This window comes from Melanotaenia boesemani, chromosome 6 (genome assembly GCF_017639745.1).
Source record: "Melanotaenia boesemani isolate fMelBoe1 chromosome 6, fMelBoe1.pri, whole genome shotgun sequence".
Classification (NCBI taxonomy): domain Eukaryota; kingdom Metazoa; phylum Chordata; class Actinopteri; order Atheriniformes; family Melanotaeniidae; genus Melanotaenia; species Melanotaenia boesemani.
In genome coordinates this window covers 30054780-30078030 of record NC_055687.1, presented here as the reverse complement: position 1 = coordinate 30078030, position 23251 = coordinate 30054780, and the positions used below count along the sequence as shown (strand labels likewise).

The 23251-nt window shown below is 43.8% G+C and overlaps 2 protein-coding genes across 2 annotated transcripts; one reads left to right on the top strand and one right to left on the bottom strand.

Annotated features, from left to right (window-relative positions):
• Positions 1-3010: 3010 nt before the first annotated feature.
• On the top strand, positions 3011-4913 carry LOC121642471 (nuclease SbcCD subunit C-like). Its single transcript, XM_041989232.1, has 2 exons — positions 3011-3112; positions 3404-4913. Exons 1-2 carry the CDS (start codon positions 3088-3090, stop codon positions 4531-4533), a joined length of 1155 nt encoding a protein of 384 aa, XP_041845166.1. The 5' UTR covers positions 3011-3087; the 3' UTR covers positions 4534-4913.
• Positions 4914-14266: 9353 nt separating this feature from the next.
• LOC121642470 lies at positions 14267-21363 on the bottom strand. The gene is made up of 2 exons (XM_041989231.1): positions 21324-21363; positions 14267-21072 (listed from the first exon to the last, which is right to left on the bottom strand). Exon 2 carries the CDS (start codon positions 20371-20373, stop codon positions 14464-14466), a length of 5910 nt encoding a protein of 1969 aa, XP_041845165.1. The 5' UTR covers positions 20374-21072; positions 21324-21363; the 3' UTR covers positions 14267-14463.
• Positions 21364-23251: the final 1888 nt, after the last annotated feature.

The window sequence follows — 23251 nt, the reverse complement described above, 5'->3', positions numbered from 1 at the left end:
TGCTTTTTCCTGAATGTATAGTCAGGTCCAGCCGATAAACGGAGAGTCCTTCAAGAACAATAGCGTTCAAGGGGTCGAGCCAAGTTTCTCTTAAAGCAAAAACGTTACAGGTGTTAATCTCCCGTTGAAACGCCATCCTGCTCCGAAGTTCACCCAACTTGTTGTCCAATGACTGAACATTTGCCAGAAGAATACTCGATAGAGGAGGCCGATTCCCCAGTTTCCTCAGCCGGACCAGGACTCCAGCTCGTGACCGTCTTTTCTTCCGCCGCCTCCGCAGCTCAGGTACAACAACAGTTATGCCCAGTCATGGAGATTCCCCGTTGTAAGATGGTGGCGGTGGTGGTGGCAATAAAAAAGTTTTTTCCACCACCGACTTGATGCATAGTAATTTATCTCTATCATATTGTATGATAGGGCTTACTTTAGTAGGTTGCTTAACTAAGAAAAGAATGAATAAAAAGAAGAATAAATAAGGAATAAATATTGTTAGGGGAGAGAGCTTGAGACGTTTTTTTTTTTAAATATATATATTTTGTAATGGTTGGGCAGGTACATAATTCACCAGGCAGAATAGCACCTAACATTAGGTGGTAACAAGAATGTTCACCCTCTCTCGGCACACCGGCGTACCCTTATGGGCTCCCGACGAGCATTGTTACTTTGAATGCAAGGTTTCCCAGGAAAAGGTTTTTCCAGGGCCGCCATGTTGTTTCCCAACAAACTACACATATATTTACACAAACCCAAACCCAAACTACTCAAAAATCATAGTGATAGTTTTTGTGCAAGCTGATGTAGGCTCTGAGTGCGTGATGTCATACTTCAGCCTGGGAAGGATCTGAGGGAAAATTCAGATTTTTAATAAAATTTAACCTGAGATTGTGGTGAAATCATAAAACATAAAAATGCCTTTTAAGACAGTAAATGTTTGATTTTTCCTGTTTAATCTATAAATTAAGTTTCTTTGTAAAAGTATTCCTGAGTTTTAGGGCTCCAAAGTGGGCTTGGTTTTTCAATCATTTAGTCAAAACCCCATTTATTTCAATGGGACAAAAAATCTTTTTATTTTCTTTTTCAAATTTCTTTTTCTCATTTTTTTTTTTTTTTTTGCAATATTTTAATGAAAACCAAGAGATTGAAGAACACTGCTTTGGCTGCATGTGGGCCCAGGGCAAATTGCTGCTGTTGCTAGGCAACACAAATCACGTCTACAATTCTCTGATTACATCATCTGAAGGGTGGGGCCTAAGTTCCTGCCTTGAGGTTTTGTGACATCATTACGACACATCTGTTCTTATAAACCCAGCCAGTACTTTGCAGACTTCAGAGCTAGAGAAACGATCTCAGTGTTCAGTCCCCTCATTAGAGAGCAGTGATCAGTCATAACGTCCGATTAACAGACATTGGAAAATAAGAGTAGAAATACATATTTTCACAATGGCAGGAAGATATCAGACTTACAGCAAACTCACCAAGAAAGGCCAATATTCATCTTTCCAGAGTGACTTAGATGAAAAGATGGACAAAGATTACGATTATGATTCCTTCAAGGATTTTCAACCAGATTTCCAGGATTATGATGAGTATGTCTCTAGCTATTTGTTCAGTGATGAAGACTATCCTGAACAAGATGAAAATCAAAATATGGATGTGTGGGAGAAACCCAAGAAGGTGAGACAATCTTTTACAGTCACGAAGAAAAAGTCTTGTTGGGCTGTCCAGCACTTCGCCAGACTGGGAGAAAACTCAGCCATGGATTTCACTGAAGATACGGCAGAAATTTCAGCAGAAAGCGACGAAACAAACGTTGCAAATTTCTCGTTTCAGCCTGATCCTAGATGTGACATGACGACTCAAATCCCAACAGCAGAGGCTGAAATTAAGAAACTGCCTTGTTTGAAAGTGATGGAACTTTCACGTTTTGAACCTAGCTGGAAGATTAAGCGTGAATCTGTGAAGAAATCGGACCAAGAACAGGCTGGAGAGCCTGCACAAGTCCCTTCACAGCCGGCCGCTGAATTCTTAAAGTTGGAACAGGTTCCTGCAAAATCTGTGATTCCAGACAGCTCATCTGAGGGTGCTGCAGAAATTTTTGCAAAAACCAAGAAAACAGAAGCTGTATCATCTCAATCTCAGCCTGATTCTGCATGTGACATGCCAGCTGAAATTCCAGCAGTAAAGCCACAAATTCAGAGACGGCGTCGTATGAAATCTAAGAAGCTTACATGTATGGAGCCCAGCTGGAAAATTCACCATGAATCAAAAGATAAGAAAACACCAGAGAATCCAGGGACTTTAACACAAAGGGCAGAAACTGTTTTTGGGATCCTAGAGCCTTCAGAGACCTCCAACAATCCTGAAGACACATCAGATAAGGATTTATCTGAAGATACTTCAGAAAGTTCTGCAGAAAGCCAGGAAACAGAGATGAAAACAGCCCCTTTTCATCAGAATCAGAGTATGGAGGTTTGTGAGAAACCTAAGATGGTAAGACCGCCTTTTATAGTCAAAAAGAAAAAGTCTTGTTGGGCAGCCGTATCTATCCAGCCCTTAGTCAGACTGGAAGACACCCCAGCCATGGATTTACTTAAAGATATGACAGAAAGTTCTGCAGAAAGTCAGGAAACTGTGCCTGTAGATTACCTGTCTCAGCCTGATAATGAATGTGACATGCCAGCTGAAATTCAAGCAGCAGAGGCTGAAATTCAGAAATTGCCTTGTTTGAAAGTGGTGAAACTTTCCCGTTTTGAACCTAGCTGGAAGATTCAACGTAAGGTCCAAGAAAGTGCTGGAAAAACGCTTTCTGCAGACGAGAAAGCAGAGCCTTCACCAGCCTCTTCACAACCAACAGCTGAATCTGTAATGTTAGATCAGCTTCCTGTGAGACAACCACAGCCGACACAGACCTCCAACAAAATAAAATCAGAGTCCAGAGTTGATGTTGGTCTTCCTGCAGCAGTGGTTCAAACCACAGCAAAAAGGCTTGAGCCAGGATTGATCCCTTACCACCTATACAACCCCCATGAACAGTCTGCCACAGATCCACATCCAGGTCTGAAAGCTCTGCTCTGCTCTTCAACACCGATGGAACCACACAAAGACCAGATTGAGAACAGAAACCCAGAGTCTGAACTGTTTGAGAAACCAGAAGAACCTGTGAAAACCCAGACTGGAACTCCTGCAGTCACAGTGACCAACACAGTCAGAGTTCATGAACAATCAGCTGTGAAGGGTCAAGAAAGTGCTGGAAAAACGCTTCCTGCAGACCAGAAAGTAGAGCCTGCACCAGCCCCTTCACAGCCAACAGCTGAATCTGTAATGTTAGATCAGCTTCCTGTGAGACAACCACAGCCGACACAGACCTCCAACAAAATAAAATCAGAGTCCAGCGTTGATGTTGGTCTTCCTGCAGCGGTGGTTCAAACCACAGCAAAAAGGCTTGAGCCAGGATTGATCCCTTACCACCTATACGACCCACATGAACGGTCTGCTACAGATCCACATCCAGGTCTGAAAGCTCTGCTCTTCAACCCAGCTACAGAGGAGCGTGCTGACCCAGTCAGAATCAGTCCCACCCAGAGTTTACTCATGATCCCAGAGCAGCAATTCCACCAAATCTTGGATGCTAAGGACCAACAGATCTCAGCTATGGAACAACAGAAAAACGAGCTACTGAACAAAGTGAAGAAGCTGTATAGTGTGGTTAACCTGAACAGCATCAAACAATCAGTGGCTTCCATGAAGAAGAAAAACCTAAAAACAGCCATCACAGAAGAGCAGAGGAGAAGAGACGTAGCTGAGACTTCCTTAGCTCAGCTACAGGAGGAAGCAACCCAGGTCCAGACGAAGCTGACTCAAGCTCGAGTTCAGCTTCAAGACCCACAAAGAGACACTAAAAGTGTTCTAGATACAGAGGTGGAGAAGCTCAGAGAGCAGATGAGACTCCATCAATCTGCAGCTGAGAAGGAGACGGCTGTTCTGTATGCAGAATTACAGAAACAGAATCAGCAACATGCAGACGTCTCTTGTAGAATCAGCCAGCTGGAAGAAGCTCTCAGGGCTGAGAGGACCACGACAGCCATAGCTGAGACCTGCTTGGCTCAGCAAGTGAAGGAAACAGCAAGGCTGAAAGCTTCACTAGAGAGAGTCCAGCAGGACTTTAAAGACCAACAGCACCAGTGGAAACAGGAGGAATCTGATCTCCTCGCTGAGCAAAACAACGCTAAATCCATCATGAAAACAGCTGTGATGGAGAAACGAGGACATCTGGAGAACCAAAGGCAGAAGTGGGAAAAGGAGAAGTCCTCCCTTCTTGCAACTATATCCACTCTGACAGAAACAATCGCAGAGGAGGAAGCAGAGGAAGAACATTTTAAAGACGTCCTGATGGACAGGATAACAAATCTGGAGAAGTTCCTGAAGAAAAAACAACAAAACAGATCTCTTCCAAAGAAAGAATCCTCAAGGTCAGTAGAAGATCCAGAAAGACCTCTGAGAACTAAAACACCAAGTGTGAGAGTTTCTCACTGAAACCTTCACACTCTCATCCTCCTCATCTTTACCCTTCACCTCCTCCCTGACCCCCTTCTTTCATCCCACTGAGCATTACGGTTCGGTTTGGTTGGAAAACATCTTTAATAGACATTTAAATGGACCATTTAAATATATATTCTGAAATATGATTTTGGAGTTTTATATGGAAATGAAAAAGTTCTGCATATGATACTAATATAATTTTATAAAAATATATTTTTCATATATTTATTTTTAAAGATATTCAACTTTAATACCTGAAATCAAACAATCTTCAACCATAAATCAACTTTTAAAGCTCAGTTGGCCTTTTCATTTCTTCCTGTTCTCTTAACCCTTTACCCCCAATCTTACCCCCTTTCATCCTATTCCTTTCCTTTCCCTTACCCCCCTAAAAAAAACAAACTAAAAAAATAAAAATATATATATATATAAATAAAAACAATATAAATGAAAAATATCTGTTTAATGACATTATTTCAATTACAAATTTCTTATAAAAATTAAAGTGTAACTCCACCACCTATTTTTTGCATGACTCCACCCACTGCCGAATTTGAAAAAATGCCAGAAACTGCAAGGGTTGGAGTGGGAAGTGTGGGGGGGATCAGGGGGTGGAGAGTGGGTGGTTTGGGATGTACAGGCAGAGATGATGACAGACAGCAGTTCAGCAGCCACTAGCAAGATGCAAAGCCAGATTCACAAAGCACCTGCACCACAGAGCGGTATCAGAGGTGGAAGACTTTTCCCCTCCTGAATCTCCTTAGATAAACATGAACAAGATGGTCCAGTCTGAGCCGTTAGCGCTGTTACGCTGGCCTGTCAGCAGCTCCAGCAGCTCTGGAAAGCTGTGGAGACTCGCGACAGGTTGTAGCAGCTGCTTTAAGTTGCTGCTGCTACGATTGGAGCTGCTGTCTGTCACCAGATGAGGATCAGCAGGTAAAGAATAAAGTCTGGTGTTATTTTTACACCCCTCAAAACCACAAATCTGCCCCATTGCAGGAATATTTAATCATAAACTCTGAAAGAACAGAAGTGTAAAACTAGCAAACCTACACCATTCATAGGCCTTTCCCCACCTTAGGAGTCCGTTTCACTCTTAGCCACTGGCTGAGCTACTCGACGCTTAACTGAATGCTCTCCTGCTGGTTTATTGGATCCAGTACTGTGGAGTTCGCATGAAACTTATTTCATTCAAACTAACTTGAGGTGAGATCATCGTAGCTTTGTGCGTCCTTGTTTGCTAAGCTACATGTGCCAAACAAGATGGATTCAAACCTGCCCCTCAATATCTCCATTGAACTACAGAGAGCCAACAAGAAAATCCACCACCTCACCGCAGATATCCGCCGGCTATCAACTGAACTAAAAAACAAAGATGACCTTCTCACCCGCTTCAAGGATGTTGCCCACGAACAGTCACAACAGATCATGTCACTTACCTTGGCCCTCCAGGATACAGCAGTTTGGGATCCCGATACGGTTCAAACATCCTCTTCCACACCGAAGCACCAGTGGTCCGAGGTCGTAGTCCGTCGTGGTGGGAAAAAGACCCACAATGACTCCAAAGATCTTCAGCCTCCATTAAGCCTCCATAACCGCTTTGAAGCCCTGGCGCATCCATCTGATCATCCTGCAGCCGGCCCAGGTCTCTTCGAGCTAGCTGCGAGGGGAGATGTGCTGGCTTCCCCCGCGGATGGATCGGTGACCGGGCTGGCCGCGGCACCTGACGTGGAGGCGGTGAGCCGCCACTCGACTGGGCTGTCGTCTGGAGATGTACAGGGCAGGCTGACCGGAGGCTTTGGCGGTCGAGGGTCGGGGCAGGTGCCTTCGACCTCAGCGTCGCGGCGGAGACTCCTCAAAGAGGCAGTTCGCCGACGTTCAGCAAACTATACTGTTGAGGTCCACGGGTCGGCGCAGGACTCGGGGTCGTCCCGGTCTGGTGCCGTTGCTGCTGGCTTCATCCTGAATGAGCGAGAGTTTCCACCACTGGGTGTTCAGCCACCAAATACCCCGCAATCCTTCTCCTCTGCCGCGGGCGAAGGGGTGGCGTCCTCCTCCCTGGATCCCCTTCACCACCGGACGGCCCGGCGTTCATGCCCACCTCCTCTCCTTCCCCCTACGACCCTCATAATCGGGGACTCTGTGGTAAGACATGTCCGTTTCTTTAATGCGACCACAAAATGCATGCCGGGTGCCGGTAATCATGAGTGAGCTCCCCGGTCTGCTGCAGTCTCTTCCAGACTCAGTGAAGCGGGTGGTTGTGCACGTCGGGACCAACGACACCACCCACCGTCAATCGGAGTCAACTAAGAACAATTTTAGGGATCTTTTTAACATTTTAAAAAGCAGCGGCAAGTCTGTTTTTATTAGCGGCCCGCTTCCCACTCTGAATCGCGGCGCAGAGCGTTTTAGCAGACTACTCGGACTGAACACTTGGCTCCAGCATACTTGCAAAGCTTTGAACATTGATTTTATCGACAATTTTAACGTGTTCTGGAACCGCTCCACTTATTACACATCGGACGGTCTGCATCCGAATAGATTAGGTTCCCGTATTCTAGTATTCAATTTACAGTACACATTGCAATCAGATGCACACTGACTGTTTACATCTGACGTCCCCGCTCATTTCTTCCTCTGTACAACCACATCCAGTATCCGATTACCCCGTGCTCACTAGCCCCCCCCATCCGATCCTTACAGCTTGATCCACCATCCAATCAACAACCGCCATCATTAGATCCGGACAAAACAGACAATTGTTACATTCTTTCATCTATCCCAGTCATATCCACGAATAGAAACACATACAGACAGACGAAAAGAACAAACCGCACTCTTAAACCAGTCAACATCACTGTAAACAAACTCAGAAATAAAGCTTGCCCTACATCTCTGAGCATGGCTCTTTTAAACGTAAGATCTTTAGTAAATAAGTCTTTTATTATCAATGATTTAGTTTTAGACTTCAAGCTTGACTGTATGTTTCTAACTGAAACTTGGCTGGGTGCAGATGCGACTGCTGTCCTTGCTGAGGCCTCACCGCCTAATTTTAACTTTGCTTTTTCGACAAGACATGGTAAAAGGGGAGGTGGCACTGCTTCAATAACATCAAAAGCTCTTGCCACCAAACCTGTTTTATTTAATCACTATGACACTTTTGAATACCATGCTATCATTCTTAGCAGTCCTCCCATCCTGATTATAACCATTTATAGACCACCCAAGAAATGCTCAGCTTTTATTAGAGAATTTTCTGATTTTTTATCTATTATCTATAATTCTTATAGTATGATTGTTTTAACTGGTGATTTTAACTTACACATAGACAACCCCTCAGATCCTGTGGCAGCTGAGTTTTTAAGTGTTCTTAGTTACATGGGTTTTATTCAACACGTGGGGCAGCCGAGTCACAACGGCGGGCACGCCCTAGACCTCGTCATCACGTATGGCCTGTCTGCTGGTGTGTCCTCCGTTGTCGACTTGGCTGTTTCTGACCACTACTGTGTGTTTTTTAACATCACCAGTTTTATCCAGCGGGGTGCCTCGGTGAGGACGGTGAGGAAGCGTCATCTGACCCCTGAAGTGGCTGCAAACTTTCTCCAGGTGTTAGAGAAATGTCCTCCTGCTGTTTTAACTGCCTCCTGTGATTTTATTGTTGAAAATTTTAACAGTAGACTTCAGTCAGCCCTCAACATTCTTGCCCCACAAAAAACTACATCCATTTATACTAAACCTATAGCCCCATGGAGGAATGAGGAACTGAAGAAAATTAAGAGGAAATGCAGGATGGCTGAGAGGAGATGGAGAAAAAACAAAATAACAATAAATTATCAAATTTACAAAGATCAACAAAAAATATACAATAACGCCCTTAGGAATGCACGAGATAATTACTTTTCAAAAATAATCAGTAACCATAAAAACAACCCCAAAATCCTCTTTTCAACAATAGATAATATCTTAAATTCAGATTCTATTATATCCAATTTTAACCCAACACATGCTCTATGCGAGGAGTTTGCAGACCACTTCGTGGGTAAGGTAGACACTATAAGACGTGATATTTTATCCTTTCAAAATAACATTATTTTAAATACATCTGAGTGTCTGCCTTTACCGGAGGAAACACTGGACAGTTTTGCCCTGGTTAACGCTGTGACACTTGATAAGGTTTTCTCCTCAGTGAGGCCTACCACATGTCTTTTGGACCCAATCCCAACTTCGTTTTTTAAGTCATTTTATGCATCTTTTAGAGACGAGCTTTTAAACATTATGAACTGCTCTCTTCAGACGGGGGTCTTCCCTGCTGCCTTTAAAGGAGCTGTGGTGAGGCCCCTGCTGAAGAAGGGCGGTTTGGATTTTAATGACCTTAATAACTTTAGACCGGTGTCCAACTTACCATTTTTAAGTAAAATTTTAGAGAAACTAGTTTTTATTCAGCTCGCTGATTTTTTAAACACACAGAATGTCCTTGAGAAATTTCAGTCTGGGTTCAGGGTGAACCACAGCACTGAGACGGCCCTTTCTAAGATTTTAAATGATCTTAGATTAAATTATGACTTAGAGAAGACAACAGTGTTGGTTCTCCTGGATCTAAGTGCTGCTTTTGACACCGTTGACCATACTATTCTTTTATCTGTGTTACAGCCCTTGGCATCAATAAAGGAAGAAGAAAGCTTCTGACGGGTGCAGCATTTATTGGTTTACATCTGGAGCGTGCAGGAAGATTCTGGACGCCACCAGCACCATTCATAAGCACCGTGAAAACTGTAACATGAAATAAGTATATTTACTCACAGCTTCGCAATCTTAAACAGTCTTAACGTGGAGTTCAACTCCCTGCACATGTAAACAATAAAATCAGGTTAACTTATTTAAACTAACACAGAAATCAGTACTGCAACAACTTCATGTGCAACATCTAAACAATATACATAAATACATCCTTAAGTAAACTGCATGAACACTTCATATTTTCATTACTAGCTTTACATTACATTCACATTTATACAGCGTACCTCGCTTCACTTGCCAAGGGTGCAAACTGCAACTTCAAAGTTAGCGTTAGCCCACTGTCACACAAGGCAAAGCTAGCTCGTTTGGCACGTGTTGGCTGAAGTAACAGGAAGCAGCAGGTAAGAAACAGAAACAAAATGGGCCGGTTAAGTCACAAACTAATCCGACTTATGGCATTAATATACATGTAAATAACATTCAAACACAGACTTTTATAACTCACGTGAAACACAGCGATCGCTTTTTGCGCCGTCTGTCTAGACGGAAGGAAGCTTGCATCTACAGTAGTAGCGGTTTAAAAGTTCCCCTGTTTCCATGATGGGTCCTTGACTGGTTCTTGACTGGTCCTTGACTGGTCCTTGACTGATCCTTGGTCGATCCTTCACAGGTCTGTGGGGGTAATGTAATCCCCCGCAATGACGTCGTCAGCGAGGCTCTGCCCCTAAGCAGCCCAAGTAAAAAAACAGCTGCAATCCCTCTTTTGTCCACGGGGAGGAGCAGTGATTTGATCTTGCTGCTCTCTAAACAGTTTATAATGAGCTGTGTCGCTCATTTGTTGCATTTTTGCCAACATTTAAAAAATTATTTGATTTGAAAATGGCGTCAAATAAATGTATCAAAAAAGCCGACATGTGTAGCTAATGGTGTTATGAGGCAAAGCACAACCTCCTCAAGTCGGCTAAGTGGTGAATGTCACTAGCAGCGAGCTTTCTAAACATCCTGAGGAGCGCTGCCAGCGGTCATTTGACTGCAACGTAAGTTATTCACAGTGGGGGTTGATACAGCTGCTGCATAACTGAATATTGACAAAATCATAACGTAATATCGGCAGGTAAAAATAACATAATACTGATAATGTGTAAAGCAGGGATCACAAAAGTCCGGACCCAGCCCAACCTATATTCTGAATTAGGCCTCAAAGTGCTATTATCCTAAGTAGATAAGTAAATAAATGGTTTATACTGTGAAATGAAGTGTCCCTGGATTTTATTCATAGCGATCTAGTGATAAAACGTGATAAAACGTCATACAGCTGTGTCTCAGTGGTGGGACAGCCGCCTGCCCGCTGTCTGAAGCAGGCACATGCGCAAAGGCTGGTAGGAATGACAGGAACCAGCAGCCTATCATCACACAGGGTTTGTGATCTTACAGCCAATCAGAAGCAGAGTAGGGCGGCCATTTATTACAACTCCATAGCCGTGATATACGACAGTTTGGCTGAGAAAGAGTCTCCCTGAGCGGCTCTGTGGAAGTTTAGACGTGCTAAACTGCTCGTAAATATTGATGTGTTTACTTTTCCAAACAAGTAAGCAGGTAAAACTATAGACAACAACTATATGATAAAAGTCCTAAAATACCAGGTTCAGCCGTTTAGTTTTTAATACACTATAAGCATGGTAGCGTGACTGGCGGTCATCAAAAGACCGCTGGCGACGCTTCCAGTGTTTAACACTAGAAAACCCAGAGATTTCTTATCCCTCTACCATGCCCAGAGTACAACCAAAAGGCTGCCCGGTTTGAAATTAACAATTCAATGGCCAACAATTAGCACCTTTACATTTGTAAACACAGCCATTACCTGCCGTTAGCTGTTCAAGCATACTCCTTGGGGGGAGGAGTGTGCTTGAAAAGAGCTAGGGACTGTGCTGTATAGTTTCACTCACCACAAACGGTATATGTGCTTTTGACCATTTCTCACATTTTCATGTACCCTTTATTGAGCATTGGTCATGTGAGTTTTCATCGTCATCACACTATTGTACGCCCAGCTTGCTTTCAAGTGAGAGATTATCACGTTTCTGTTTCCACAAAGGCAAGAAGGAAAGCATAATCAAGTATTTCAAATGAGAGATAATTACATTCCTTTTGACCTGGGAACAGAAAAGCAAAATCAATTTAATGTTCCTCACTTCCTAATATGGTGCAACAAGGTTCACAGTCCTCAATGTTTTTAGTAAAAAAAAAAAAAAATTAAAAAACACCTTACTAACAGGGTGGAATGGAACATAACAGAGTGGAACAGAATATAACAGTGTGGAAAATATTTGTTCCCAATTCCAAATAAAAACGCTTCAATGGCCAGATGATCAGCAATGAATAAAGATATTTCTACAGTGATCCAGATTTTTTGTTTGTTGTTTTTTTTTGTTTTACATTTTAGATTTTGTAAGAGATGGGTGTGTTTTAACAACAGCAGTTTTATCCGTGACTTTAATCGATAATTATTATCATTATCCAGTGTATAAAAATGTTGGTGTAAAAACGCCAAAGATAGATAAGCATGATGCTGAACTTCGTGGTCTTAGCTCCTGGTTTGGTGTGTCTTGTTCTGTTTATTATCATTCTGAAAGGTATACCAAGTTGTGGGCTGCATATATGCAGCCCACAACTTGAACAAAGGCTAAATTCCTCAACATTTGCACTTGCTCCATAAAATTACCATCTCCAAGGCTCCTCCACCACCACTTTGACTATGGATTGATAAGTAAATGAGCCGCAGTTTTGTAATTGTTGCATTGTCAAAACAGTTCTGTTAGTGTTGTCACACAAAATTCAGTAGACTAGTTGGTTCCTATGCAGTGAATTTACATGTTATTACAAAAATACACAATAATAAAATAGGCAAGTGGCAAGATTAGAATAATGTTATAAGTTCTGCGCAAAGACTCCTTTTTCATTTTCCAAAACAAAACTGACATAAACAATCTTGAAAAAAATGTGCACGTAGGCTATGAGGAAAGAATGAATGCAATGAAGTAGGGACTGGTTGAATAAACACGGTTTAACTGGACGCCTAAGCGAGCGCGTTGCAGGATGGCTCCAGATTTTATTGTCAAATGGTTCCAGGTCAACCAAGTCCGAACTGCTTAGAGCAGAGTCCTGCACGGTTCTGTTTTGCTACGCATACCTGCTCTAACCCGTTAGAATGACTCCCGAACCCGACTCGTCACCAATGTATTTATTCCATTTAAATCCGAACCAGACTGATGTTTAACCCGCTACCCGAGCCATTAACGCATCATTGCCATGCTGCACCGCTTCTTTTCCATTATTATAGCCTATTGTTGTTTTATCATTGTGTTAATCTAAAACACATAGATAGCCTATGAATGTTTATTTTAAGCTTGCTCAACATTTTTAAAACAGCTTTATATTCCTCTGACTGAACCATTTCAGAGTGAAGACTAAACCAGACCAGTGTGTTTTATTTTGCCACTGAGAGGGTATTTATAATAGGCAACTCTGAGATTGCTGTGCTTTAACAAAATGTAATCCACCTTTCCTGGCAGCAGCTGTGTTCTCCGTTCCTGGACTACAAATCCGGCGGCAGAAAACTCTGCTGCGCAAATACCAGCGTAAAATAAACTTTCATATATTTTCTCTGTGTTGTTGTAGTATATTCAGATGATAAAACAACAATATAATAAAAAAGAAGACTTGGAAGGAGGAACAGCGGTGCAGTAGGCTATGGCACACGTTAACGTTAAAAAAAGCACACTGCTTGTTGTAAATACTTGGTTTATGCTTTAAGAGGTAAATATTTTGGTTAACATGTTGAAGAAATATCGTTGTTTCTTTTTTCATCTCTTGCTATGCTATTGAATTTGGCAACATTAACATGGAAATTCACTGCATTAGTCCCGACTAGCCTACTGAATTTCTGGTAGCATGACAACACTAACTGGACTTGTTTGACCACTCTTACCCAATGTGCAACAATCACAAAACTGGGTCACTTGTTCAGCTGCCTCATTGCGGCTCATTTACGTATCAATCCACAGTCAAAGTGGTGGTGGAGGAGCCTAAGAGATGGTAATTTTCTGGAGCAAGTGCGAATGTTGAAGAAGGCGCATGTTCAAGTTGGGGGCTGCATACAGTACCTTTTGGAATGGTAATCAGAGCGTGTCGGGGAATAGCCCACCTGGAGGGGTGACGTAATCGGGATTCCCGGCGAGCAGGAAGTCGCAGCACAGCGAGTGTTGGATGTCCCCCCGCGATTAGACACATTGAAGTGGAAGAAATTATCTCCGATCCTGCGTGGGGCTTTTATCTGTCGCCCTGTCTTCTTATGGAGGTGAAATAAATAATATGAGAATAAAATAACCCTTCCTAGCTACCTCAAACAGATTCTGTGTTGCTTGATCCAAATCTGATTTGTCTATGTTAATAATGCTAATATTAAAAGATTAATCAGTATGATAAATACATCCTATTGAGAATAGAGCTAGGGGCTGTGATCCAGTATTTGAAAGGTTTTATTAACCTACTAGCATTCATTTCTGAATAAAACAATTGGCAGCGCACAAGCATGTTACAATTTCACATTCCACTTCAAACGATAATTATGTATTAAGTTTTATGCATTTTTATGAATTGTGACTGGCCATCAGAGGTGCTTTGAGTGGCGCCTCTGCCGGTCAGTGTAAATTCAGATAAAATCTGACAGACTACGGGCGATGAGAAGTCTGTGAGAGAAGCGCCATCTTCTGGGTCTACCCTATATTACAAGGAATGGGTGGAGTTTGATTAAAACATCGACACTCCCAGGAGAAGGAGGGGGCCTCTCTGGCGGCTGGAAGTTGGAAGGCAGCTGGCTGGAACTGGAATGGAACTGGGCTGGAAGCCGGCAGGTATTTGGCTGGCTTTCAGCTTGGATGGGAACTTTTAAACCGCTACTACTGTAAACAACTTCCGGCGCGTCAAGTGACGTCAGCGTCAAATAAACAATAAGGGAGCTAGCGGTCACTTACACTCCCACCAAATCATATTATGACTAAAACTGAAAGGTCATATGGGATTTCTTAGAACATAACAGGACCGCCATAAGATAAGTTTGGCAAAACAATCATAAACATCTTATAACTGTCTACGGTGTTCATATCGGTCTGATGATAGAACTGATGGTTATTTACTCTCTATAAGGACCACTAACTTTTGGATGGGACGCTCAATAATTGAGGGCCTTGATGCGTGGTCTCTTTTCTTCGTATGCTTCCGGTCTCCCACTTGCACCTTAACCCGACGAACAAAGCCATCTTTTCCTTCTGTGGTGTCGACCACACGACCAAGCTGCCACTGGCCTCTTGGGAGCACTTCCTCTTTGATGATGACTATGTCGTTTACTTTTAGGTTGCGGCGGGGGGTGTGCCATTTCTGTCTCATTGAGAGACTCATGAGATATTCCCTTTTCCACCGGCTCCAGAACTGCTCTGCCAAATACTGGACCCTACGCCACCTTTTTGCTCCATACATATCTTCCTTCACAAACTTCCCAGGTGGTGGAAGTGCAACCTTGGATTTCATGAGGATGAGATGGTTTGGCGTCAGAGGTTCAGGCGCCTTAGGATCGTTGATTCCATCAACGGTTAAGGGGCGACTGTTAACAATGGCCATAGCTTCGTAAAACAGCGTTCTAAGGGATGCATCATCCAACCTGCTTGAGCACTGGGCGGTTGTGGCATTCAAGACATTACGAATAGTCCTAATTTGGCGCTCCCAGACCCCGCCGGCATGACTTGCAGAGGGCGCGTTGAAGGTAAGTTCACACTGCTTATTAGCAAGGAATGCTTCCAGAGCCTTGGTGTTACATTGCTTTAGAGCTTCTTTTAGTTCATTTTTAGCTCCTGTGAAATTTGTGCCCTGGTCGCAACGCAGTCGGCAAACAGCTCCCCGTAAGCTGATGAAGCACCTCAAACCATTAATGAAGGCGTCTGTGGATAAATCTTCGAGCATTTCAATATGAACTGCACGCAAATACAGGCATGTGAAGATGAGCCCATATCTCTTGTGCTCTTTGCGTCCCTGCTTGGTGACAAATGGACCAAAGCAGTCCATACCGCAGTGCAAAAACGGAGCTGAGGCTTCTACACGCTCTTCAGGGAGTTCTGACATGCGTTGTTCCTCTGTGGGACGCCTCAGCTTTCGACACAGCACACATTTATGTATCAACCTGGCCACTGCTTTACTCCCACCAAGCACCCAAAAACCATTTGCTCGGAGTTCATTTAGAGTCTGGTTGCGGCCTTGGTGACAGGTGGCTGCATGGTAGTGAGACAGGATTAACTGAATGATATGACCATCTTTTGGCAGGACGACCGGATGCTTAATTTCTTGGCTAAGAGTAGACCTTGACAGTCTTCCACCAACACGTATAAGTCCCTGAACCAGAATGGGGTCCAGGTGACTAAGGGGGCTGGAACTTGGAAGTGTGTCTCCCTTCTGAAGAAGCTTTAACTCATGAGGGAAAGCTTGATGTTGTACTAAACCAGTCACAATCTCTGCAGCTCTCTTACGTTCCTCCGCAGTAACAAGGTCACTGCTGAAATGTGTGTTTGACCCTAGTCTCTTGATTCTTGCAATCACTCTGACAAGCAAGGACCAGCTGGAGAACCGGTTCAGATGGCTCAAAACATCACCTTGGTCACTGACTTGTGTTGCATGAGTTGCCAGGGGTCTAACTTCAGGGTCACCTACAAGCAGTTCTGTTGAAGAGCTTGGGAACGATGGCACTTCAGATTCCCATAGAAAGCTGGGCCCTGATAACCAACTTGAGGAGGAGATGTCTGTCGCCTGGAGACCCCTGGAGGCATGGTCAGCTGGGTTTTGAGCTGTATCGACATAATGCCATTGCGCTGGATCTGTCGTCTCCCTTATGAGCTGAACGCGGTTAGCCACAAATACATGAAATCTCCTAGCCTCGTTGCTAATGTAGGCCAGAACTACTTGGGAGTCTGTCCAGAAGAATTCGCCGTCGATTCGCATCTCCAGTTCTGCCTTTAACATTACGCTCAACTTGGCTGCAGTAACTGCTGCTGATAGCTCCAACCTTGGAATACTCATGAGCTTTGTTGGTGCAACTCTCGCTTTGGCCATGACCAGGCAGCAGTGGACCTCACCTCTTTCATTTTTGTACTTAAGATAAGAACATGCACCATAACCTCTGTTACTAGCGTCGGAAAAGTGGTGCAGCTCCACCCTCACTATGTTACCAAAGTTTGGAGGATGATAACATCTGGGTATCTTGATTTCCTTCAATGTTGGAAGGCCGCTCTTCCAAATCTCCCACTGTGGGCTTAAGCTCTCGGGAAGTGCATCATCCCAACCGATGCCCCTTCGACAAAGTTCCTGGAGGATGCTCTTGCCACTCAGCACAAAGGGGGCCACAAAGCCTAGAGGATCATAAAGGGAAGATACAACTGACAGGATACCACGACGAGTTGGGGGCTGATCTCTTATGCGAACGCTGAAACTAAAGGTGTCGTTTTCGACTGACCACTGGATGCCAATTACTTGTCCATCTGGTGAGGAATCTGGGTGGAGTTTAAGGGGTTCCCTAGTTACTGCTCTTTCCGAAGGCGCAATGCAAGACAGAACTTCCCCTTTGTTGGAGTTGAATTTATGCAGGCGTAGGCCAGCAGTTTTGCACAGCTCCTGTGCTTCAACGACCAGATCTGTAGCATCCTTAACTGTTGATAAGCTTATTAAGCCATCGTCCACGTAGAAGTTGTTCTCAATGAAGGAGGACGCTGAGGGATATTCTTCCCTGTGTTGCCGCGCAAGATACTTGAGGCCAAAGTTGGCACATCCTGGAGAAGAGCTGGCGCCGAAGAGGTGAACTGCCATTCTATACTCCTTTGGCTCCGTGTCCAACTGCCCGTTCTCCCACCACAGAAACCTTAAGTAGTCGCGCATTACTGGTGGGATGTAGAACTGATGGAACATCTTTTCGATGTCGCATATCACGGCAACTGCTTCCTTTCTAAAGCGACAGAGGACTCCTACTAGGGAATTTATTAGGTCAGGGCCAGTCAGTAAGGTGTCATTAAGGGAGATGCCATGGAACTTAGCAGAACAATCAAAGACAACCCTCAGCTTGGTAGGTTTGTTGGGGTGGTACACCCCATGGTGTGGGATGTACCAAACAGTTTCTTGTTCTGATGATGGAGGGACCGGCTCTGCATCGCCTCTCCTGATCGTTTCCTCCATGAATGTTGTATAATGTTCGTGATACTCTTTGTTGGCTTTTAATTTTTTCTTGAGGTGTTGAAGACGAATGCTGGCCAGCTTCTTATTATTTGGTAGTGCAGGTGGATTGTTGTCTTTGAAAGGTAGTGGCATTTCGTAGTGTCCATCTGGCCTTTTCATAATGGTTTCTGAGAGAAACTGTACAAAGTGAACGTCGTCTTGGGACACATACTTGTCTTCATAATTTCTCTCATTAAAGTCCCTTTCTAAGGCCCTTAACACATCAGTGACTGGCGGCAAAGGCATTTCCTTTACTGTAACTCTGTGAACGAAGCTTTGGCTCCCTTGTCGATCAAGATATGGATTTACTGACCCTATAATGCTCCAACCAAGCACAGTTCTTTGAGCAAAGGGTTCATTTTCAGAGCCAGTGATGACCTCTAAAGGAGCCAGTGCTGATGGACAGTCATAACCGATTAACAGTCCCACTTCACAGTCTTGTAATGGCTGTAGCTTGTTTGCTAGTTGCTTCAGGTGAGGCCACTGTAGCGCGGTTTCCTTAGTGGGGATGTGAGACTTGTCCACTGGAATGAAGTCTCTTGTGTAGGCTTGACAGAGTTGTATTTGAGTCCCAGAGCTGAATCCACGTACTTGCAGACCACGAGCAACTTCACTTGCAATGACTGTGTCAACAGCTGCCATTGTGCTGAGCTTTAGTTGGAGTGGTTGAGTGTTCACATTAAGCTGAGACACTAGATCTGCTAGAATGAAAGTGGAATCACTCTGGGTGTCAAGTAGAGCGTAAGTGAGGATTTCTCCTTGGGGCTCAGCTGCAGCTGACAGCAGGACTGGGACAATACACGATGTAGCAGAAGTGTGTCTTGTCAGTGTGTGGGACATAACTCTGGGAATTTCACTATCTGCCTTATTTCCCGAAGCTTCTGAATCGGCACTTGGTGTTTTTACAGGTTCAGCGTTTCTCTGTATGTGCAAACAGGTTGGGTGACGTCTACTACATATGCTACATGTATGTCTCCCCCTGCAGTTCTTGGTGGTGTGGCCCTTTCTTAAACACCCAAAGCAAAGGTGGTTCTCATGAATGAAAGCCTTCTTTTCATCGACACTCTTTCCCGCAAAGGTTGGACATTTAACAACGCCATGTGTTTTATCTTTGCACACCAAGCAAGGTGGCCTTGGTCCCAAGGCTGGTGTCTTTGCTGTGCTTGGAGCAGATGGCTTCATTTGAGTGCTCGTGTTAAACACCTTGGCTCTCTTAGGAAACTTCTCATCAGTGGGTTTGGTGTTCAGCATCAGAGGGGAGGCGATAGGGTTGCAGGCTATTCTGGCTTCCTTTTGCAGGAAGTCTGTGAAGCAAGCAAACGATGGATATTCTTGTGACCTATCCAATTCATCCACCACGATACGACTCCATCTGCGCACAACCCATTCTGGCAGTTTCTTGAGAAGCTTATGGTTTTCCTCACAATCATTTAAAATGGCTAGACCTTTAACATGAGGAATGGCCTCGACACAACCTTGGAGGAAGTCTGCAAACTCTCTCAGCGCTATAGAGTCGTTTGTTGAGATCTTTGGCCATTTCATCAACTTTTCTCTGAAGGCTCTTTGAACAACGAATGAACCTCCATACCTTTCCTGTAGGATTTCCCAGGCACCCTGATAAGCATCCTCTGAATTTCTGTAGAAGAAACCTTCCACTGCCTTACGTGCTTCCCCTCCAAGATAACTCTTTAAGTACAACATTTTTTCACACACAGGGAGTAGTTTCTGATCAATAAGTGCCATAAAAGATATCTTCCAATCTATAAACTTTAGGGGGTCGCCTGTAAATACAGTTGGTTCAGGTGCAGGCAGACGGTTGGAGATTAGCAGGCTTGCCAGCGCTGGAGTTAGGCTAGCTGTTTCCTGGTGTCTCGACACCTCATTGGGCACATTTGGAGGTCGAAAAGGTGCAGCTTGTGGATTTAATGAGGGTTGATTATCACTATTTAGATAGAGACCTTGCACTTGGTGGTTCATTTCTAGATCATTGTTTTCAATACCATCATAGGCATTGTAGACTCTCACTCGTGCTGCTGCTACCTTTACCTCATTTTCTGCTTGTAGTTGTTGCAACTTTGTTTTCTCCTCCTCCAACTTCAGTTTCATTTCTGCTTGCATCTGTGCCTCTTTTAGTTTTAATTCACTCTCCAGTTTGCTTAGCCTTGCTTGTTGTTCACGTATCTGTTGCATTGCCTTTGCCTGCTCTACCTTGGCTGCAAGGTCAGCTTCTGCCTCTGCGCGTTTGCTGGAGGATCTAGAAGTGGCTCTTGAGCTAGAATCAGAGTCTTGTGATGACTCTGAAAGAATGGTTTCTGTTTCTGTGTTTCCAAAGATGGAGCCATGGTCTTTTTTACTTAGTCTCATCCTTACTCTTTCTTTCTCGAGTTGGTTATTAAAGGTCTTGTCGATTTCCTCTAAACGTTTATTAATGAGGTCGCATATTTCAGCTGTTAGATCAACACACGCATCCATTCTGTTAACAATAACTGGAGTAGCGGCGTGACACCGACGAAAAGGCTCATAATGTTGATGCACTGACGCTTCTTGGGCTTTAATATCCTTCAGTTTTGTTTGAAGGTCTTCAGCTGAACAAAGGGTCTTTAGTTTTGTTCTAATTTCCTTTGCTTGCCCCTTCCAGGAGTCATAAGCCTTATTAAAGGTCTTTTCATTTTTCTTTGTTGTTTGTTCATGCATTTCCTGGCCCTTTTCTGTTAAGTTTCGCTCTCTGGAACTGGATCGTGCCTGTTGCATCTCTGTGGGATTGTCTGTTTCTTCAGCAGGTGATAACATTTTGTCTATCTGGTGCGTCTTTGCCTTTCAAGTGTATTTCTGAACTCACTTTGAACAAGTGTTGGCTTAAACTTAATATCAAGCACACAAAATTAGAAATCTACACTTGTAAACTTATCAAAATTAGCTAGGAACACACGCCACGTGACGGAATGTTATAACCAAATGTACTGCTAATACTCTTAAGTCAAGATAATTTATCCCTTAAATAATCACAGCAGTTCAACAGTGGGGATTTCAGGACAATGCATCAATTTCAGCTTGACTTTTGGACCTTACAGCAGTAAGCATTTATATCACAGAGATACAATAAATTCTTCACTGGTTTACTGAAGTATCAGTTCTTGATATTGCTATTGCCCAAGGATGTGGCTTTCATACCACCAATAAATCCACCTGCTCCAGTACAGGTCCATGAGATCAGTCTATGAGATGGGATCTGGATGATACTGAGTCATTAGAGGGTCTTCTACTCACAGTCTAATGCAGATGAAGACGCAGTGGGTGGTGGCTCGTATGCAAACGTCTTTGTTTCACTGATGATCCTTCATAAGTAGCGTCGAGTTTTCACTGTTACAGCCCTTGGCATCAATAAAGGAAGAAGAAAGCTTCTGACAGGTGCAGCATTTATTGGTTTACATCTGGAGCGTGCAGGAAGATTCTGGACGCCACCAGCACCATTCATAAGCACCGTGAAAACTGTAACATGAAATAAGTATATTTACTCACAGCTTCGCAATCTTAAACAGTCTTAACGTGGAGTTCAACTCCCTGCACATGTAAACAATAAAATCAGGTTAACTTATTTAAACTAACACAGAAATCAGTACTGCAACAACTTCATGTGCAACATCTAAACAATATACATAAATACATCCTTAAGTAAACTGCATGAACACTTCATATTTTCATTACTAGCTTTACATTACATTCACATTTATACAGCGTACCTCGCTTCACTTGCCAAGGGTGCAAACTGCAACTTCAAAGTTAGCGTTAGCCCACTGTCACACAAGGCAAAGCTAGCTCGTTTGGCACGTGTTGGCTGAAGTAACAGGAAGCAGCAGGTAAGAAACAGAAACAAAATGGGCCGGTTAAGTCACAAACTAATCCGACTTATGGCATTAATATACATGTAAATAACATTCAAACACAGACTTTTATAACTCACGTGAAACACAGCGATCGCTTTTTGCGCCGTCTGTCTAGACGGAAGGAAGCTTGCATCTAAACAACTTCCGGCGCGTACAGCTCAAGTGACGTCAGCGTCAAATAAACAATAAGGGAGCTAGCGGTCACTTACAATCTGGTTTAAAGCAGCTCGGCCTCTCTGGTACAGTTCACAAGTGGTTCACCTCATACCTCACAGACAGGACATTTATGGTAAGCATGGACACCTACTCCTCTAGGGTCCGGGAGATCACATGTGGTGTGCCCCAGGGTTCGGTTTTGGGCCCAGTGCTTTTTAATCTATACATGCTCCCTCTTGGCGGGGTCATTAGGAGACATGGGGTCAACTTTCATAGCTATGCTGATGACACCTAGCTGTACATCTCCGTGTCTCCTGATGACTCAAGGCCAATGGATGCTCTTTTTAACTGTATTTTGGACATCAAATCCTGGATGGCAGAAAACTTTCTCCAGCTTAACCAGGCCAAAACTGAGTTTTTAGTCATCGGTCCTGGGGCCCAGAGAGAGAAACTTTTACCTAAACTACAATCAATGTCTTTTAATCCATCTTCACAAGTAAAAAACTTGGGCGTGATTTTTGACTCTGAGCTGACTTTTATTCCCCATATTAAGAATATTACCAAAATAGGTTTTTATCATTTAAAAAACATTGCCAGAGTGCGCCCAATTCTCTCCCGGGCTAACACAGAGATGCTTATGCATGCTTTTATCACAAGTCGTATTGACTACTGTAATGCCCTGCTTTCTGGTCTTCCCCAAAAAACCATCTCAGGTTTACAACTTCTTCAGAATTCAGCAGCACGTGTCCTGACAAAGACCAGAAGGCGGGCCCATATTACACCCATTTTACGATCACTGCATTGGCTCCCTGTGTGCTTCAGGATCGATTTTAAGGTCATTTTATTAGTTTTTAAATGTCTTAATGGTCTTGGACCTTCTTATCTCTCAGATTTGCTTTTACCCTATGAACCCTCGCGATCCCTGCGGTCCTCCAGCAGTAGACTTTTAGTCATTCCTAGGGTCAGGACACACACCCACGGGGAGGCGTCGTTCCAGTGGCGCGGCCCTCACCTGTGGAACAGTCTGCCGGAGGACCTCAGGGTTGCAGAGAACATTCAGGTTTTTAAGACTCGGTTGAAGACCCATCTATTCAGCTTAGCTTTTAGTTGATATTCAGTTATTTAAGTCTTAATTAGTTTCGTAATATTTGGTTTTATTACTTCTGACGTTTTATACACTGAGTGCTCTTTTACTGCCTTTTATTGTTTCTGGATCCTTCCAGTGTTTCCTCTACGGGGGTCCGTCTGTACTGGGGGTGGTGTCCGGCTGTGGCTGATCGATGCGGTGGGACGTACGTCTTGGCGGTGGGGGCTGGTGTTTCAGCCAGGTCTCCCCGGGCCGCCGTGCTCCTGTGTCCCTGCAGTTGCAGAAACTTGGCAGAATACTGTCCCACCCTTGGTGCAGATGGATCCCCTTCTGATGAGGTTTCCTCATTTGTCCATCTGCACCTGGCATCATGTACTTTGAATTTGAAGGAGTGTTTGTGCGTGTATGGGGGGTGGGGGGTGAGGGTGATTGGACGGGAATGTTTTTAAATGTAAGGCGCTTTGAGCCACAATCTTGTACGAAAGGCGCTTTATAAATAAAGTTTTGATTGATTGATTGATTGATATGCGTTGGTGGGCGC

Excerpts from the sequence above, each read along its gene's own strand:
- LOC121642471 (XM_041989232.1), top strand. The coding sequence starts at position 3,088 with ATGGAACCACACAAAGACCAGATTG. Across the intron at positions 3,113-3,403 it reads ACCACACAAAGACCAGATTG|GTCTTCCTGCAGCGGTGGTT; the intron begins AGAACAGAAACC and ends GCGTTGATGTTG.
- LOC121642470 (XM_041989231.1), bottom strand. The coding sequence starts at position 20,373 with ATGTTATCACCTGCTGAAGAAACAGACAATCCCACAGAGATGCAACAG.